This window comes from Gymnoscopelus microlampas (assembly GCF_963454915.1).
Source record: "Gymnoscopelus microlampas genome assembly, chromosome: 2".
In the NCBI taxonomy this organism is placed as follows: domain Eukaryota; kingdom Metazoa; phylum Chordata; class Actinopteri; order Myctophiformes; family Myctophidae; genus Gymnoscopelus; species Gymnoscopelus microlampas.
This window is the reverse complement of record NC_139939.1, coordinates 47,303,820-47,323,819: the sequence shown is the minus strand read 5'-3', so window position 1 is coordinate 47,323,819 and position 20,000 is coordinate 47,303,820. Positions and strand designations below refer to the sequence as shown.

General features: G+C 41.4%; 2 protein-coding genes across 3 annotated transcripts in view; one reads left to right on the top strand and one right to left on the bottom strand.

The window, feature by feature from the left end:
* Positions 1-15,854, bottom strand: part of hoga1 (4-hydroxy-2-oxoglutarate aldolase 1) — a 32,620-nt gene extending 16,766 nt beyond the window's left edge. Inside the window, exons 1-5 of one of the 2 annotated variants that reach the window (XM_084075787.1) lie at positions 15,794-15,854; positions 14,685-14,935; positions 11,975-12,103; positions 9,040-9,167; positions 8,467-8,601 (exon numbers count right to left, since the gene is read on the bottom strand). In XM_084075787.1, the coding sequence (XP_083931913.1) occupies positions 8,467-8,601; positions 9,040-9,167; positions 11,975-12,103; positions 14,685-14,934 (642 nt within the window). In that variant the 5' untranslated portion in view covers position 14,935; positions 15,794-15,854. Of the gene's footprint in view, positions 1-8,466; positions 8,602-9,039; positions 9,168-11,974; positions 12,104-14,684; positions 14,936-15,314; positions 15,545-15,793 lie in introns of those variants that run through there. The other variant, XM_084075786.1, reaches the window with a different exon arrangement.
* A 1,826-nt stretch (positions 15,855-17,680) lies between these two features.
* Positions 17,681-20,000, top strand: part of LOC311065243 (metal transporter CNNM1-like) — a gene marked incomplete at its 5' end in the record, with an annotated part of 23,197 nt that continues 20,877 nt past the window's right edge. The window contains 2 exons of the mRNA XM_084085483.1: positions 17,681-18,322; positions 19,747-20,000. The exon at positions 19,747-20,000 is cut by the window's right edge and continues 593 nt beyond it. Of these exons, the coding sequence (XP_083941609.1) occupies positions 17,681-18,322; positions 19,747-20,000 (896 nt within the window). The remainder of the gene's footprint in view (positions 18,323-19,746) is intronic.

Sequence of the window (20,000 nt, the reverse complement as noted above, 5' to 3'; positions counted from 1 at the left end):
AGATTGGCTTTTTAATACACAAATATTGGGTTTAAAAAAAAATTGCCATCTTTGTTAGGTATATGATGACCACGGACATGCTCTAAAATTGTGAATATATTACATATTTTTTACATAAGACCTTTAACTCTCAGTGCCAATGAAATAAAAAAATATGTTCATACTGTGCCAGCAATTTTTTAAAAGTAAAACAAAAGTTAAACAAGAAGTGAATGGAGCAGCAAAACTTCGGATCACGATATCTTGGGTTCTGAAATTTATTAAAAAAAAAAAAAAAAAAAAGAAACTCGGGATAACTCGTTTTTGGCACTGAGAGAGTTAAGAACTTTTCAGGATTCAAATAAAAAAAATAGCAAAAGTAGCAGATCGACAAGCTCAAAACACATCGCTTGCAGATCTGCTACTTTTGATGCTTTTGTGTGACACTGTAGTATGATCAAGTAGGGCGTTAATTTGCGGGGGAAAAAACACAAAAAGTAAAACATGGAGATGAGAGATTTCTGCCCGACAACAATATATAACCAAAATCTAAAATGACAAAGATGCTTTCCCTGTAATAATGGGTTAAAATAGTGAAAATAGCCGCGTTGTGAGCTAGGAGATTGGCTATTTTCACTATTTTTAAATATTTTTCAAAATATAGATGGGGTCCCAACAAGTCTCTTTCCCAAAAAAAAACGCATGTCCTCTTTTAATAATCATTAATTAAAAAAATACGTTTTTGCTTTTGTTTGAGTCATCCAATCACTGCTGCACTACACACTAAACAAAGTGTCTGTAACCTTGGATAGACCAGCAGGTTGAAGTAACTAAGTACATTTACTCAAGTACAGCACTTACAGTAAGTAACATTTTGAGATGCTTTTACTTTAATTGACTATTTTCATTTTGAGATGCTTTATTCTTGTACTCTACTGTACTACATCTCAGAGAAAAATATTGTACTTTTTACTACAATTATTTGACAGCTTTGGTTACTAGTTACTTTGCAGATTTAGATTATTATTACAAAACATGCATTAGTAACCACTTAACGCCAAATATATACTTTAGCTATTCTAAAATAGTCGATTTATAAGCTCACAACGTGTCGTATGCTATATTAAAATTGGCTTAAGGGCGGCACCCGGAAGAACGCTCTACTTCCACCACCACCAGGCGACGGCAGCGTCGCTGTTCTACCATGGCTCTGGGGGCTTGGGACTGACAGATACAGATATCTCCATATATGAGCATATCAGTATGCCCATATATGGGCATATACTAATGACATCCAGGATCTCCATATATGGGCATAAAAGGGGCGAGGACTGAGAGATACAGAGATCTCCATACTGTATATGGGCATATCAGTCAGATCGGCGGTGTGACGTAGGTGTGTGGGCCACGTACAGTAGCCACCCCGAACCTCTAGTTTTTAGCGGCGCTAGCCGCTCTATACCTGACTTTGTCCGTGTGCGTCAACATTCTGATTGGTCAGGTGCGTCAACAAAGTGATTGGTCAAGCTTCACGTGACACATGGCTATAAACACATTATAGAATAGAATAGATATAGAATAGTCCCCACTCCTTTGGGGTGTTATTTTGTCACATTATGTGTATATATGTATATATATGCACATAGCGTGAAATTCGTCCTCTGCTTTTAACCCATCCTATAACAACTAGGAGCAGTGGGCAGCCTTCTCCCTCCTTTGGCGCCCGGGGAGCAATTAGGGGTGAAGAGTCTTGCTCAAGGAAACACACATCGACACATTGCTGTCATAGCCTGGAATCGTACCTGGGACAACCAGGGGTCTGGCTCCCCAGGCGGGCTCACTAACCACTCAGCTATTATAAACACATATCGATGACAAAATGTATCAAAGGCGCCGCTACCTTCACACAGGGTGTGATTTTTAAAACTAGGACCAGGACACCTGGTACTGCCAGACCCCTAGTGGTTGAAGGAAAAGAGGGACAAAAGAGGGACAAAAGAGGGACAAAAGAGGGACAAAAGAGGGACGAAAGAGATCTCTGTATGTATCTGTATGTGTCCCTTTTATGCCCATATATGGACAAAAGAGGGACAAAAGAGATATCTGTATGTGTCTGTCTGTGTCCCTTTTATGCCCATATATGGACAAAAGAGGGACAAAAGAGGGACGAAAGAGGGACAGACAAAGCCTCATGTAGGCCGACCCTCTGGGTCTGGCAAATATCAACACGGGGGCATTTGACTCCATGTACTGTATGTTCATTTGACAGCTGACCTTGAGGTTTCTGTTGTGTCTGATATCAGTGCATGTTGAAGCTCAAATCTCCATATATGTGCATTTGGTTTATGTTTTGTCTGACATCAGTGCATGTTGATCTCCATATATGTGCATTTGCCGGGGGGAACCTACCTCAAGGGCCGTGCTCCACCGACCGACCCACCTATTAGTCCATTTTAATTGGACTGACATCATAGTGACGAAACGAGCATCGAATCAACTTGGCTTAAAAGTAGAGGACACAGCCTGTATGAGGAGAGACATCAAGCAAGCCTCTACCGTCTACAAGAGGAACGATTCCAGAAGAGAACCATAGACTTAATATTCTACTGGTAATCATACTGTAACCATTCCTGTATTGTAAGATCACACATCATTAGCTATATTCTTGGGCCACTACATCCCATGGATAGCAGCAGCTTCGACAATGAACAGCTGCTCCCGACAATGAGCAAGCAGCAAGGAGACAGAGAAGAACCAAGATCTACAAACAATCAACCGTTTACCAAGAGTTTAACTCAATCCGAGGTACAGAGAGGTCAGCTGACTTACACAGGAAAGACAATTCACATCTGTAAACAATGTGACAAGAGTTTCAGTAATTCTTCGAACCTGAAGAGTCACCAGCGTACCCACACCGGAGAAAAACCTTTCCACTGTAATCAATGTGACAAGAGTTTCAGTCATTTTTGTACCCTGGAGATACACCAGCGTGTTCATACCGGAGAAAAACCTTTCCACTGTAAACAGTGTGTCAAGAGTTTCAGTCAGTCAAGCAGCCTGAAGACACACCAGCATATCCACACCGGAGAAAAACCTTTCCACTGTAAACAATGCAAGAAGTGTTTCAGTGAGTTAGGTAGCCTGAAGAAACACCAGCATATCCACACCGGAGAAAAACCTTTCCACTGTAAACAATGCAAAAAGGGTTTCAGTACGTTAGGTATCCTGAAGACACACCAGCGTATCCACACCGGAGAAAAGCCTTTCCACTGTAAACAATGCAGAAAGTGTTTCAGTACGTTAGGTAACCTGAAGACACACCAGCGTACCCACACCGGAGAAAAACCTTTCCACTGTAATCAATGTGACAAGAGTTTCAGTCATTTTTGTACCCTGGAGACACACCAGCATATTCATACCGGAGAAAAACCTTTCCACTGTAAACAGTGTGTCAAGAGTTTCAGACAGTTAGGCAGCCTGAAGAGACACCAGTGTATCCACACCGGAGAAAAACCTTTCCACTGTAAACAATGCAGCAAGTGTTTCAGTGCGTCAGGTAACCTGAAGAAACACCAGCGTATCCACACCGGAGAAAAAACGCTTACCGTTCCACTGTAAACGGTGTGAGAAGAGTTTCAGTCAGTTAGGCAGCCTGAAGAGACACCACTTCACAACTCTGTCCTTCAGAGGATGCTGAAATTATTTAGAGAAACACGGTCCGAAAAACACTACCAGACAGCCCAGATGAAAGATATGGCATCTTAAATTGGACATCGGTCTTGCCAGATATGTAGCCGAGTGGTACAGCTGGAAGGGATCTAGAATAATGGCTGGAACATATTTGGAATAGAAAGTATATGATTGGGACTGGTAGAATGTGACTCATTTCTTGAATTCTTGAAATTGCGGAAATTAAGAAAATAAGTCTGTTTAAGAACCTTATAATAATTAAGTAGCTTAAATTGGGCTGTAGTCGACACCACTGGGTTGTGTCTGTCAGTGTGTCTTCTGGGGGCCAACCAGCTCCTTTCCCCTCTATCAGGCGCCCTGGCTGACCAGGGAAGGCAGTATAGAGACCAGGATTACTGCACCATTTTGTGAGGGTACCTACCCTAGGAGACACGGGGAGAATATGCAAACTCCACACAGTATGGGCACTGATGACGCGGAGGAGAGAACACGCCCCCAGTGCACACAGCGTCCCCGGTGGGAATCGAACCCAGGACCTTTTAGCTGTGAGGCGACAGCGCTACTGACTGCAGGCACCACCGTGCCCCCTGTGTTTTTCATTGCTGTCCACTCCATCTAGGCTCTAGAGTCTACACACTGATGGAAACGCATTTGTGCCAAAAGGGTGTGATTTGAACACGCAGCAAAATACTTTTTTTTCTTCTTTTTTTTTTTTACTGCTGAGTGGAGGGGTCTGAGCGGAGTGCACAGCGAGAGGTGTGCAAATCAAGGTGAGCGACGGAGCGGGGGGGGATCGGAAAAGGGGGGATCAACGTGGGCGAATAGCGAGGCGGGGCAACAGCTCCCTGGAGTGTGGAGCGGCATTTCCCCCTGTTCAGCTCCGCTCCTATTCTCTGGTGGAGACGCACATTAACATGTCAAGCCAACATTTGCTTGCTTTGGTTTTGGTTGGCCAATGTACCAACGTGGTTTCGACTACATGATTATTGTGTATATTGTGGCTACAGTACATTCTTACAATGGCTACCAGGTTGAATGACGCAAAAGATTGCTACTGCCTACACAATCATTCAGCTGGTCGATAACGACAGAGAATTGCTGAAATACATCGGCTTTCTTGCACGGCAGCAGTGACTCTGATCTAAGATAAGGAGGGAAATTCAGTCGCCAAAGACAGTGCAGCAGTTAAAAATACAGATTACAGGAAGGAAAAGGTACTGTAGATACAGCATGATGGGTAACATATTGCCGGACCCTTACGGGTCCATTTGGTTCCATTTGTACACTCTCAGAGTTACAGACCTGCAGTGCAAGAGTCCATTTAGAACTCCCCAAGGAACGAACCCTGAGGGTCCCTGGACCCCACTCTGAGAACCACTAGATTTTTATTTTTTTTATTACACACTATCAGATCGGTACTCGGTAACGACCGATACGCAAGTTATGGGTCTCGGAGATCAGGAAGGAAAACGTGGTATCGGTACATCTGTACTTGTTTCTGAGCAAGCTGAGCTACCATTGTGTGCCTCATTATACAGCGTCATAGCTAGCGGCACAAAGGAATGTCTAGGTCTATTGCAGGGGTGGGCAACTTTGATGATGGAGAGGGCCACTATATTTCCACACTCACTCCAGAGGGCCACGTTGCATATACTGGCGGGCCACTCTATGTCACACAAAAGTAGCAAAAATAGCAGATCTACAAGCTCAAAACGCATCGCACTTGGAATTGGAATCCAGATTTCTTTTTTTTACTATTTTTGAATTAGAATCCTGAAAAGCATTTTTTTTAATTGTATTTCAAATGCATTTAGTTATACTTATGTTATGTTAACTTTATGAACTTAAATACAAAAACAATGGACATAAAATGGACATAAAAAGACAATAGAATTTTAATACTAGTCATTAAGCTACTAATATAGTCTGAAGTAATTAAAGCGGGTCATGTTTGCATGTTTGGAATTATAACAGCTGAACTCAATAACATACTGTATCAGTATTCCGATATTAACCTGCGGGCCGCATTAAGTGAAGGTGGGGGCCGGATGTGGCCCCCGGGCCGTCAGTTGCCCATGTATGGTCTATTGGTTGGTTCCCCCCTACCCCATCGGGAAGATGAATCTACCCTGCTGCTGAACCTTCCGACAATCTCACAGTGAAGGGATTTGAGTGGTTGTCCATAAGAGGAAGATGAAGACGACTTTGAGTTGGATGAAATCAAACGGCAGTTTGTGTTCTGACGACGAGGCTAATGAGGAGGATAAAGACACCGAGTCCAGTGGAGCGACTGTTGCCAGTGTAGTAACTGTCGCTATCGGACCTATTTTAACCCTTTAAGACCTGGAACGCGTCTGTGTCATTTTCAGATTTCTTTGGCTATTCAAAAACAGCAGATCTACAAGCTCATGGTGCGGCACCGAGTGCCGCGCCATGAGCTTGTAGATCTGGAAAAAAAATGACACAGATGCGTTCCAGATCTTAATGGGTTAATGATCATCATCAGGTGATACTGTAGCAGTTGGCACTGATCATCCAGCGGAAATGGAAAAACGTGTGTGTATATATATTTTTTTTAATATTATTATTATCAACAAATCGGCACATAGAAACCCTAATAGATGTTTTATAGTTGACTAAATCCAATAGTCTCGTAATACGTAAGCCCTGTATTATACAGTACTTCGCGAAAATAGTTTATCTGCTATTTTCACTACATCTTTTCGTTTTAAAAAAAATTGGTCATTAACTGTAATCGAAGCAAAGGTTTGAAATAATCATATCATAGTCATGTGGCTCTGTCCTGCTATGTCCACATCAAGGCAGTGTTGATTTTGACAGCAATTTTTATTCAGTTTTAGTCATATTCTTTTGAATACAATTCCATTTAGTTTTAGTCATATTTTAGACATCTGAAATGTTTTAGTTTTTGTCTAGTTTTAGTCGACTAAATGTCATAAGATTATAGTCGACTAAATCTGCAGTTGATTTAGTCGACTAAAATATATTTTGGCAGTGCCTTGATGGAGTCGTAATGGCTGATTTTACACTTGGTTGCATGCTGAAAATAGCCGATCTACAAGCTCACGACACGTAGCGTGACGCGTTGTGAGTTTGTAGATCTGCTATTTTCACTTGACTTGTCTTAGTTCTACTGGATCTCTTCTCCCTAATCCCTCCCTAATATTTTAGTCTAGTTTTTATTTGTTGACTTTGTTGAATATATTTAGTCTTAGTTTCAGTCATCATATCTCAGTTTTTATTTAGTTTACATTTAGTTTTCGTCGGTAAGAAAGGTAGTATACGAACATTTTTCGTCATAGTTTTTAGTAAGTAATCTAAACATATCCGAAATGGTGAACTATTGCCTTCAGCTGTTCCAAACATGCAACTTTCCACAAACCATTTTAATTACAACAGTCCACCAGTAGAGCGCGCTCTCGTTTATTTTAATAGAAGCCTTATTAATTATAATTCTAGTGTTCATTTTTGTATATTTCTAAGCCAAGGTTACAGCAATACTCTGAAAGGCATACTCAGGAATGTGAAGTTTTGTTTAGCAGTACAGCTGTAGTACGTTGATAGAAGCATTACTAAATGCTAAATAAAAACAAAGTTACAAGAATAATAATTGTTAATATCCCTTATTTATCACATATGTGACTATTATGGGCTTTTTGAATAATGGGGTATAGGCGAGAGTGCCGATAAACAATGCGGCCCCCCCCCCAGAGTGAATGTGGAAATTTAGTGGCCCTCACCATCTACAACGTTGATTGATTGATGTACTTTATTTAGTAAGACATGAGAACAACAGTACATGGAAGTACAAATTCACAATGCGAGGTCTACTAAACTGGAAGACTCATAAAAGCACTGAGCTTGTTTCAAATGAGTTCCCCACGCACACCAATCATGGTGACATATAAGAGACAGACAGTTATACACAACTACTATAGAATGTCATACAATCAGTTTACAGGTTACTGGTATAAAGAGTGAGAAATATGTACAAAAGAAGAAGGAGAGGGGGGGGGGGGGTAGGTTAGGTTAGGACTTAGACAGGGGCCATTTTCCAATTGCAGCCTCCTGAAGGTGTATCTTTAGGGCAGTTTTGAAGGAGAGTAGGGTTTTACACTCCTTTACTCCTTTTGGTAGGGCGTTCCACATTTTTGATGAATAGCATGAGAACGAGTTACTTCCCTTTGTTGAGCCAAAAAAGGGTTGGGCAAGGTTTGTGGAGCTGCCTCTGGTATTGTGATCATGGACATCATTAACATTTTGGAAGTATTTTGACAAATACAGGGGGATCCCAATGTTGTGGTATATCTTGAAGACCAGGCCCATAGCAAGTTGCTGTACTCTGTCCTCAACCCTAAGCCATCCAATCCTAGCAAAATGATCAGGGGTTAGATGGGTTTTGTAATTGAGGCCAAGAAGTAGCCTTACAAGTTTGTTTTGGGATGTTTGGAGCCTTGTTTTTAAGGCCTTGGAGGTGTTGTGATACCATGAAGTACATGCATAATCGTAATGACCTTGTATGAGGGCCACTGCAAGAGTCTTCAGAGTATTCTTACTGACTTTACGATCAATACTCCGCAAATAGCGTGTTTTTTTGTGGACCGTTTTGATCGTTTTTTCAGCATTTTTGTCACCAGAGAGGTCAGCCTCCAAGATAGAGCCCAGGTAGGTAATTTCGTTTTTTCTTTTGATGATATCATCACCCGCTTTGATCGTGAAGCCCACCCCTGGTTTAGAATGAATGAAGTGTGTTGTGTGTGTCTTTGGGGTTCTTACGTCTCCTCCGCTGTCCTTGAGGCCCAGGATGTTGGGGTGCTGGGCCAGGTGGACCACGGCGTCCACCGGGAGGTCCAGGCCCGTGTTGGCCGGCACACTGTACAGAACCACTGGCACCGGGCTGCTGTCAGCCACCTGCAGTACAGGGCACATACAGAGACTGGGTCAGGACCTGTGTCTAGCCTCATCATCACCATCTGCCCTAGTGAGACTAAGTGGTGGAAAGTAACGAAGTACATTACTTAAGTACTGTACTTAGACCTATTTGAAAATAGCCGATCTACAAGCTGCGACACGTTGTGAGCTTGTAGATCGGCTATTTTCAAATATTTTAGTAGTTTTACTTTTGGTACTTTAAGTACTTTAAGTAAACAGAAATGCGGTCATTTTACTTGACAATTTAATCGTCAAGTAATAATGTCATAATCCTTGCCTCTGGAGGTCCCTGGCACAAAATATATGTTGAGGTGGGGGTCCGCAGCCAAATACATATCATTTTGGGGGTCCTTAACATGAGGTTTTGAGAACCACTGGATTTATTCACAATACTGCTGTATGTGTGTGTGTGCCAACCTTTGTGAAGTGCTGGATGAGAGCCTGGCTGTCCATCTTGCCCTTATAGAAACACGGCGTCACAACCAGGACTGCGTCCGCCCCGGCTCCCGCCATCTGTTCAGTCATGTGGACTGTGGCTCTGGTGGCTGCACGGCACAGAGGGAGGGACCCAACACACACATTAAGCCCCAATTCATACTTTGTCGAAGATAGCTGACCGAAATGAACATGCGGTCGAAATGAACATGCATGGTCCTCTAAAACAGTGGTTCTCAAAGTGGGGTCCGGGGACCCCCAGGGGTCCTTGAGGGAGTTCCAGGGAGTCCCCACTCCCCACCTAAATGATAGAGAGTTAGGAGCCAAATGGACCCTTATGGGTCTGTAACTCTGAGAGTGTACAAATGGAACCAAATGGACCCGTTACACTCTCAGAGTTAAATTGATTTTACAATATCATCACCATCTCTGCCGAGGGACCCAGAAACCTCTTATCTCCATATTCTAACTTTTGGTGTTTTTTCGCAAATTGACGTCCTACTTGATCATACTAGTGCAGCGTCACACGAACATGACGTGAAGCGATATAAACGACCATAATAACAATATAGTATATTGTATTATTCTTCCTCAGACCCTATGGTTTAAGTGGTTAATATATTCCCTTAGTTTACCTTATTCCACTCATTTGAATATAAGTTTTCATTAAATTGATAACTTCAAAACCTTTGAAACATTGCCACGATTACTGTAAATACAATTTGTTTCTATCGCTTACAGCTGGGTTGGAGGTAAATAGACCACCAAAGCTACATTAGAAAACACATCAATGGGAAGAAAACATTAACCGAGTTACGATTTTGGGGCAAAATTACTGTTTAAATGTTGGCATGCTATTAATGTGACAAATACGTTTTACCTTCCTCCTAGCTTCCTTTATCGGAACAATTTGTTGTGAACAAAGAGTTCAAGCGTTGGGTGAAAACATTTGTGTTATAGTGGATATTTTCCATTATCCTTCAGCTTTCCTTATGTGATACATTGTAATTTGCATAAAATTACTTGGATATAAACATTGCTATTTTAAGTCGCCCCGGATAAGTCTCAGCCATATGTCAAAATGTAAAGCTCCACTTCCTTATTTCCACATGGGAATACCCCCATGTGGAAAAACCCAGGTTCAAAGCCATCATTTTTTATTACCTTTTCTTCATTTTTACTCTTTTGTTTTTTGCATTCTCTCCATTTTCTTCTACCCACCCTTAATCACATCCCTTGGACCTTTCTCCTTAAATGTTTCGACACTACACAGTAAAATCCTCAGTGTTCATTTGGAAATTCATACGTAAATGCGTGTGGTCATATTTCCTTGCTGAAGAAAAACAGTTCTTGACTAAAATAAATGACTAAAATAAAAAATATAAAACACCTTAAATATTGTATTTGATGATGTCATTTGTATGGTCCAGCCCTATGGAATGTATGGAATGCATGTGCTAATAATATGTATTTTAAATATTGGTTTGACGCTCATATTAACCTTAGGAAGTATCAAGTTGTTTTTTATAGAGTACAGAAGTCCTGACGTCACTCGTTCATCCCCAGGTTCGTAAAGTAATTTCGCTATGGAGAATAACATTAGGTCATCATAGAATCGTCTCATATAAGAATTGTGGTCCAAAAATAAACAAACTGTCTGGGCGATATTGTCAGGGAGGAGGTTCTGTATCGTTTATGATAGTCAGTCTCATATTTGATACAGTCTGTTTCTGGCGAAATTTTATTTCGGCGGAAGTAACATTAGCGTTTTCTCACCGTCAGTTGATGCTTCATATCCATGATAATCAAACCGCCAGGGTCATTTGTTTAATTTTTGGAACACAGTTCTTATTTGACGCGATATTAAATACGTCTATGGGGATTCAGAATGGGGGTGGAAAACCGCGAACCAGGTAGACAAACCTAGGATGTGTAAATTACGTCAGACTTCGGTGCTCTATTAAGACATGCTAATAACATTCCTTAGGGCTGGACCAGACATGGACACATGACATCATCAACTTGCAATGGGCGTTGTCCCCCTTGAGTAAAAAATTAACTATTTATAACATAAATGACAATGTTAGTGTTTTACATTTTTTATTTTAGTTATAGAGGGGAATTATTATGTATTAAGGCAGTTTTTTACCCTAACCCTAAAGCTGAAAATGGCATCTACAAGCTTGTAGATCCGCTATTTGCGATGCATGACACCAGCACAAATTAAGTATAAATCAGGCATAAATAACTCCAACCCCTAAAACCTAACCTCGAAATGTCTAATCTTAACCCCTAACCACATCCTGAATCTTTTCCTAAAATGTAAACCTAACTCCCCAAATCTTTATTAACCCTAAAACAACCATTTATCTTGTGAGGACCAAAAAAAAGTGTGTCCTCTAAAACAGTGGTTCTCAAAGTGGGGTCCGGGGACCCCCAGGGGTCCTTGAGGGAGTTCCAGGGGGTCCCCACTCCCCACCTAAATGATAGATATTTAGGAGCCAAATGGACCCTTATGGGTATGTAACTCTGAGAGTGTACAAATGGAACCAAATGGACCATAATGGGTCCATTTGGTTCCATTTGTACACTCTCAGAGTTAAATTAACAAGGATTTTACAATATAAATTGGGGTCCCAGAGATGACATTAAATGGGGGTCCATATATAGCCTAATATACATGTCAAAGTGGGGGTTCTTGAATTACAATGGTTGAGAATCACTGCTATGCTGTAAAAATCTTCTCTTATGGGGGTCCCTGGTATATTTTTTCAAATGGGGGTCCGTGGGCTAAAAAGTGTCAATTTGGGGGTCCTTGACATGAAAAGGTTTGAGAAACACTGCTCTAAAATTCTATTATATATACTTGTGGGGATATTTGGCTCTCACAAGTTTAGTAACACGCACACAGACTTACATTCGCAGCCAGATCCAGCCATAACCAGTTTGTCACCGGGCAAAGACTGCCTGACCCGTCGGACCACCTCCACCCTCTCCCCCTCACTCAGATAGGGGTACTCCCCATTGGAGCCTTGCACCACCAGCCCTGCAACACACACACGCACACGCAATTAGGACTGCACAATATATTTTTTAAGCAAAATGTATTGAAAGAGTACACATGACATTGTATTCAGGTTACAAAAACTCTTTGCTTTTACATTTTCTCCCACGACTCCCTCCCACCCCTCGGCGGCCAAAATGTATTTGGCCGCCGACCCTCATTCAAAATATTTTGTTCCAGGGACCCCCAGAAGCAAAGATTTGAGTTAGAAATGTTCGCTTAAAAATATAAGCCTTCCACCCCTCCCCATTCCTCATATATATATATATATATATATATATATATATACATATATATATATATATATATATATATATATATATATATATATATATATATATAACATATAACAAACAAAACAAAACCTGCTGTCACAATTATAGAAATGATGAGCTAAATTAGCTCATTCCATGACCTTCACATGAAATCACTTCCCTGTTATAAGGACTGCACAATATTGATTAAAAATGATATGGAATTAAATAGTAAGGTGTGTTTAATGTGATACCAGGACGTGTTGTACTAATTAATTACAATTAAACATGTTAACCCTATCGTCCCTATTCTGGGAACGTCATAACAGACGAACATTTGCAGAATGCGCACGAGCGCATGCACACGAGCACACACACACACACACACACACAGCACACAATATTGATTAAGAATGATATGGAATTAAATAGTAAGGTGTGTTTAATGTGATTCCAGGATGTGCTATACTAATTAATTACAATTAAACACATTAACCCTATCGTCCCTATTCTGGGCGACACCACAATAGACGAACATTTGCAGAATAAAGCAGATCTACAACACGTCACGTGTACTTTAAATTGTAATTAATTCTTTCCTTCTTTATTTGGATCCCCATTAGTCTTTCTGGGGTCCACACAAAACCACTTCAAAACCTTGCTTCAAAGCTGGTAGATCTGCTATTTTTGGAGATCTGTTGTAGGGGCAAAAAAAAAAGGAGGAGACCAGTATAGAACCCCCTGGGGGACCCAGGCCAACAAAGTATATAGAGTTTACATAGGCCTAGCTGAACTTACCAAACTAGTCTTCTACCACATTAAGACCTGAAGAAGCATCTGTGTCACTTTTTCATTTGAGCCAAAAAGCATTATTTTACACTTTGGCTATTCAAAAATATCAGATCTACAAGCTCATAGCGCGGCACCGAGTGCCGCGCTATAAGCTTGTAGATCTGCTATTTTTGAAAAATCGAGAAAATGTGTGCAAATTAATATATTTATATTCTTTTAAAGCCAACATTTTTAACTCAAATCTTTGCTTCTGGGGGTCCCTGGAACAACATATTTTGAGATGGGGGGTCCCCGGCCAAATACATATCATTTTGGGGGTCCTTGACATGAAAATGTTTGAGAACCACTGATATAGAAACATATCCTTCCTGTTGGGATTTAGGAGACATTTTGTAGAAATCGGCTTCAAGTCTTGAAACATGTACTGATGTAGCCTGATTATCAGCCTGAAGCTGCATGGAACTTCAGGCTGATAATGTCCACTCAGAGAGTGGTCTGGAACCAGGCTAGTTACTGATGCACAACCTTGGACCCATCATCAGTGTTGTTTCCTGGAGTCACTGGGTGTTTCGGGTCTTACAACAGATAACAATTTTGTGTGGAAAATATTGCTTTATAGGATAATAGGCCATGCTTTACTAGAAATGTCGTTTTATAGGGTAGCTCACAATGTGGTTAACCCATTCAATCCGGGAACGCATCTGTGTCGCAATCCTTTTAACCACTTTAACCATATCTTATACTTTGGCTATTCAAAAATAGCAGATATTCAAGCTCATAGCGTGGCTAAAAATCGTGAAGATTTGTCCAAATGTTTTGAATATATATATATTTTTAAGCGAACATTTCTAACTCAAATCTTTGCTTCTGGGGGTCCCTGGAACAAAATATTTTGAAAGAGGGTCGGCGGCCAAATACATTTTAGGTGATCCTTAACATGAAAAGGTTTGAGAACCACTGAAATAGCAACAAAAACAAACGTTAGGGTTTAGAAGACATTTGTAGAATCGGCCTCATGCAGGTTCTTAATGGTTTAATGTGTTAAAATATATGAATATAAAGCACAGTATTGCTGACAGAGAGCTTACAATAGCTAGGATGCTCTGAAAAGTGAGCCCATAGTGAACCAGTGGTGGACAGCACCGGTCCTGAAACGTCCTACACGATAGAATCCACCAGAGGGCGCACACACACTGAGGAAGGGAATACCTTTTCCATTTTGTTTGGCAGAATGAAGGGAGAACTTTGGCCCCTCTGGCCCCTGAGCAAACTGACTGCATGCATTGCCTCATAAAACCCCCGAGGTAGTTTAATAATACATTCTGCTTCCAGATTCCAGGGAATCAGGATGCCAATTCTTTATGAGTAGTATTAATATTCTGCCATTTGAATATGCCTAAAAAAAACTCCCCCAAACCCCCAAAAAACCCTGAGCTGAGGGTTTAAAAGGAGATTTAAAGGTTGAGGTTCAGTGTGACGTGATTCCATATTTAAGCATAATGTGCATTGTTGTTTACCTCTAAACGGTATCTGAGCGTACTTCTTCAGGTTTTCTTCAAGTTTCTGATAGTCCACTTCTTCTTTAACGGTGAACGGAGTGGCGATGGGCGGATAGATCCCTCCGATGTCCAGCCTGTGAGCCGCTGTGTGGGTTCTGATCCCTCCGATGTCCAGCCTGTGAGCTCTGGTCCGTTTCCAGTGACCGGACTGACCACCAGCTCCTCTGACCAGTGGACCGAGACCTCGTAAAGCTCGGACACCAAACATTCTGACAACAGAAACAGAACAGTGGTGGAAAAAGTATCAATACCGCAATATAGAAATAGTTACAAGTAGAAGTCCGGAATTCAAAATGTACTTGAGTAAAAGTACAAAAGTATTGGCATCAAAATGTATTTGAAGTACCAAAAGTATTAAGTACTCATTATACAGAATGACCCATTCCACAAGTTTTCAAATGTATAAAACAATCTTATGAAAATAGCAGATCTATGTTGCGATGCGACGTATTGTGAGCTTGTACATCAGCTATTTTCGAATGGAGGGCTGAAGTGGTTAATGCATGTTTTGTAAAAATAATCCAAATCTACAAAGTAACTAAAGTTTTCAAATCATTGTAATGAAGTAAAAAGTATAATATTATTTACCTCTGAGATGTAGTGGAGTAGAAGTAAAAGTATTGAAAATTGTAAATATTCCCGTAAAGTACCTAAAAAATACCTCAAAACTGTACTTAAGTACAGTACTTGAGTGAATGTACTGTACCAAGTTACTTTCCACCACTGAGAACAGACAACCTGTTTGCTACTCAGTCTCAGTGCACAATGATACTCCACAACAGCAGCCCTCTCTCTCTCTACCAGTTAATGACTAACTCCCTCCTCACTAAATATTGACAAACTCTGTCATTTGATGAACTTTGAAATGGTCACAAACAGTTTAGTGAAAGAACCTGCTCTAACCCCTGCAGGCTGCAGGCTAGGCTACTAGTAGTAGCAACTATAGCAAGTTAACCACAGACAGCAGTTATGAGGTGTTTTAACAATATGTCGCCCTCATATATGAGATCCTCCACATGCACATAGACTGCACGCACCATAACTTCATTATAGCTAATATGACAAACCCAAATGTTACTTCAAAGTCAAGTCAACGCGTTTTACAGTTGAGAGTTAGTTGACGTTGGGTTGCAGTGCACGCAGAGCGCCATGATTGTAGTTTATTTACGGTTTAGAGCTCCGCCCCCAAAATGCCTCTCAACAGTCAAAAGCAGCTTAAAGTGTTAGTAGGATTGTACAGTGATTGGACAGTAACAAAGTAGCCAACGTTGATTACTGTACTTAACTTAAGTAAATGTGTTGAGTATATAGGCCTACTTTATACTTGAGCTTATTTGTTGAATTGAATTGCATTGATTTTTATAATCTTACCACTGTACTTTTTTTGCAAACTGTTAATAAAGTATTCAATGACTTTCACTCCACTACATTTCAAAGACAAATATTGTACTTTTGTAGGACTCCACGAGCCTGAAAAGGTGCATTATGAGTTAACCTAAGCCCCATTTAAACTAGTATTGATATTCTTTGAACTGGATTTCTGGAGAATCTATCTATTTGGGGGGAAAGTAGGCTAGGCTACGTTATAGTATTTCTATGTACAGAAATGCAATGATATTAAAAAGAAAACGTAGGCTTCTTTGTTAAGTATGTAGGCCTACTTTTGAGGAAGTGCTCGAGTGCTTTAACTCAAGTACACTGACTGAGCAACGTACACTTGTAGACAGTTGAGTAATAATATTCCTTGACTGAAGTAGGCCTACTGGGGTTGAGTACTATATCTGTCATGGGTGTTAATGTAGGACTGTCTCTCTGAACTGAACATGTCCGAACATGTCCAGGGTATGAATGATTGTATGACGTCACGTGTCTTGACGTTCATGTATGTGTGTCCACACTCAGTCATTTAATTTGGTCAAGAGTTCTGTCGAGTCATCATAATTATGAGTAAAAAAACTCATAGCCATTTTATGATAACGACTGTTTTGTATTTGTACAGCATTGATTCATGTTGACATGCACTGATTTAAAATCACAGGTGAATTGTTAAAAGGTCATTCCTTTGTTAATTGTATGGTAAAGTTTAGGTTCAGTCCTGCTGCATAGTTGCATGAATTTGCCTATACAATACTGCCCCCAGGTGGACAAACACTACATTACACTTATTTTGAAATACAGGCCAGTCCCTGCAGTGACAGAATATATTTCTTCTATAAATTCATGGACAAGCAGTAAGTCTACTGAAATTAGAATATTACTCATCATTTAGATTAAAATATATACATATAACTGAAGATAGTAAAAGATAATAACTTTTGTCAGAATTATTCTCGGAGAGAATCACCTGTTTTTTTCACCAATTATCATAATTGGATTTAATTGGCTGAGGTTACAGACAAGCCCAGACAAGCCCCCATGACCAAAACTCGCAAAGGGAGGTTTGCCGTCGACTATAGGCTAGAAGATGTATAGCCAACTCTTATGTAACTTGCATTTAGGTTTAGCTGACAAGATGACATTATTCGGAACAGACCCAAAGGACAGGATTGATTAAAGTGGTACAATTTACCATATATACATTACATTTTTGGCAACACAATCTTTCATAAACCGAGAGAGATTTTTTTTTTTAAATGTTTAGCAAAAGCCCTTCTGTCTTTTGATTTATTGTATACATTATATTCCACCCATTATTTTGGGTGACCATTTCCGAACGAAATTGCATGAGGGCGCTGTGGTAGGAATCAGGATACAGAAGTAAGCTACAATAATAATATCATCATCATCATCATCGCCCCCCCCCCCCCCCCCCTCCTCAAGCAGATGGAGTCTTGAGCAGATGGCGCGTGAGAAGCAGAACGACACAGTCCCTAGTCTCACGTGACTTTGGCTCATTTCGGAGTGACCGAGCACCTCCTCACTCACACACACAGACAGGCTCCTCACACCGCATCATGGCTGCGGAGGATGCGGCCGTCCTCTGCCTCTTCTCCTCCCCCCGGGGCCGGAGGGCTCCCCCCCTCTCTCTCCTCCTCTCCCTGTGGCTGGTCGTCCTGCTCCCCTTGGCGGCCCAGCCGGCCCGCGGCCGCATGCTGGGCTTCCGGCCGGAGGAGACCGGCGGGGAGCTGTCCGTGGAGGACGGGGTGCTGAAAGCCACCGAGGGAACCCGCTTCATGCTGCGGGTCTACTACTCCTCCGCGTCCCCGGCGCAGAAGATCAACCGCACCGGCACCGCATCGGGGGGGCCGTCCCAGGGGGCTCAGCAGCCTCCCCGGGCCAACAACGCCGCGCCCTGGATCGCCTTCATCGAGGAGCCGAGTCCCGGGAGAGAGGGGCAGGTCATGCACCCGAAGAGGAACCTGTGCATGGACAAGCACGCCCGGACGTCGGACATCGAGGTGATGGGCTCGTTCAGGTCGGCCTCCAGCCAGAACTCGGTGCTGGTGGAGCTGATCGCCAAGGACCTGCGGAGAGGAGAGAAGATCAAGCACTACTCGATGTGCGCCTTCGACGGCTCCAGGTGGGAACACTACCGGACCAGGGACTTCTGGGTGGCGGTGGTGGAGCGCTCGTCGGCGCCGGACCTCTGGTTGCAGGTTTGTTTGATTGATTATTATTTTTTGTGATCAAGTTTTTATTTTATTTAATGTTCACATAGCTGGAGGATAAAGCATGTCAAGCTGCACAGTACTACTGCCATTTGATTGATTGATTGATTGATTGGTTGGTTGATTGATTGCTTGATTGATTGATTGATTGATTGATTGATTGATTGAATACTTTATTAATAGTTTGCCCAACAAAAAGCACAGAAAGTACAGTTCTATACAAGTTCTGCTAAAAGGATTAAACCCAAGAAAGCAGTGCACTATGGCTTGTTTCCATTGTGGTCCATGATCCATGTGTATTCAATTCATCGAAACATTTAATTCAAACATTCAAGGTAGGGTAAGTGATTTTCTTTGGCTAGAATAAGTGTTAAATAGCTCTATATTCTGATAGTACTCATTGCTATAGAGTGTTTGTTCAGTAACAGGTGTCTCCATGTCTCTCCAGCTCTTTATTAAACAGAAAATGCATTTTCAGGTCGGGATACCATTTTTTTCCAATCAGGATAGAGAACTCAGTCAGTCATGATACAGATTAAACAAGTGAAATTGGAAGTGGGGACACAAATAAATGAGCAGACAAAAATTGGAACTGGATCACTATCAAAATGAAGCTGATAAATGGGTACTCTCCTGATTGGCTGAAATTGTGCACCAACCTGAAAATGTATTTTCTGTTTATTAAAGAGCTGGAGAGACTCCTGTGACTGAACAAACACTCTATAGCAATGATTCCTAAATAGAGGTTTAACCTTTTAACATAAAAAAATATAGATAACAGAAAAATGGGGGGGGGGGGGCATTTCTGGTGATAGGCCTTTTTACAGACGCCAGTTCAGAATTGCAGCCACCTGTAAGTGCTCTTTTCCAGTGGTTTCCAATATCCAATACTTTTACTTCTACTCCACTACATCTCAGAGGCAAATATTCCACTTTTACTCCACTACAATTATTTGAACATTTTAGTTACTATAGTTACTAAAATAGGTAGATTCTGATTATTATTACAAAACATACATTAACCAATGTAGCCCTATATGCATTTTGGCCATTTGAAATTAGCTGATCTACAAGCTCAAGCATGGCGATGCATTGTAAGCTTGTAGATCAGCTATTTTCAAATGATTTTTATACAAAACTTGAAATGGGACATTCTGCATAATGTGTACTATTACTTGTGGTACTTTAAGTACATTTTGATACCAATACTTTTGTACTTTTACTCAAGTACATTTTTAATTCTGGACTTTTTACTTGTAACAGAGTATTTCTATATTGCAGTATTCATACTTTTACTTAAGTATAAAATGTGAGTACATTTTCCACCACTGGTGATAGGCTTGGCCTTTTTACAGGGGCCATGTAGTTCTGAATTGCAGCCACCTATATAAGTGCTCTTTTCTCACCATCAGGTCCTGGTGTCGGTGCTGCTGCTCGGCCTGTCGGCGCTGTTCAGCGGGCTGAACCTGAGCCTGCTGGCCCTGGACCCCGTGGAGCTGCAGGTGCTGCAGAACAGCGGCACGGACAAGGAGCAGAACCACGCGCGCAAGATCGAGTCGGTGCGCCGCCACGGCAACTACGTGCTGTGCACGCTGCTGCTGGGCAACGCGCTCATCAACGCCTCGCTGGCCGTGTGGATGTGCCAGATCCTGGGCATGACCTGGAT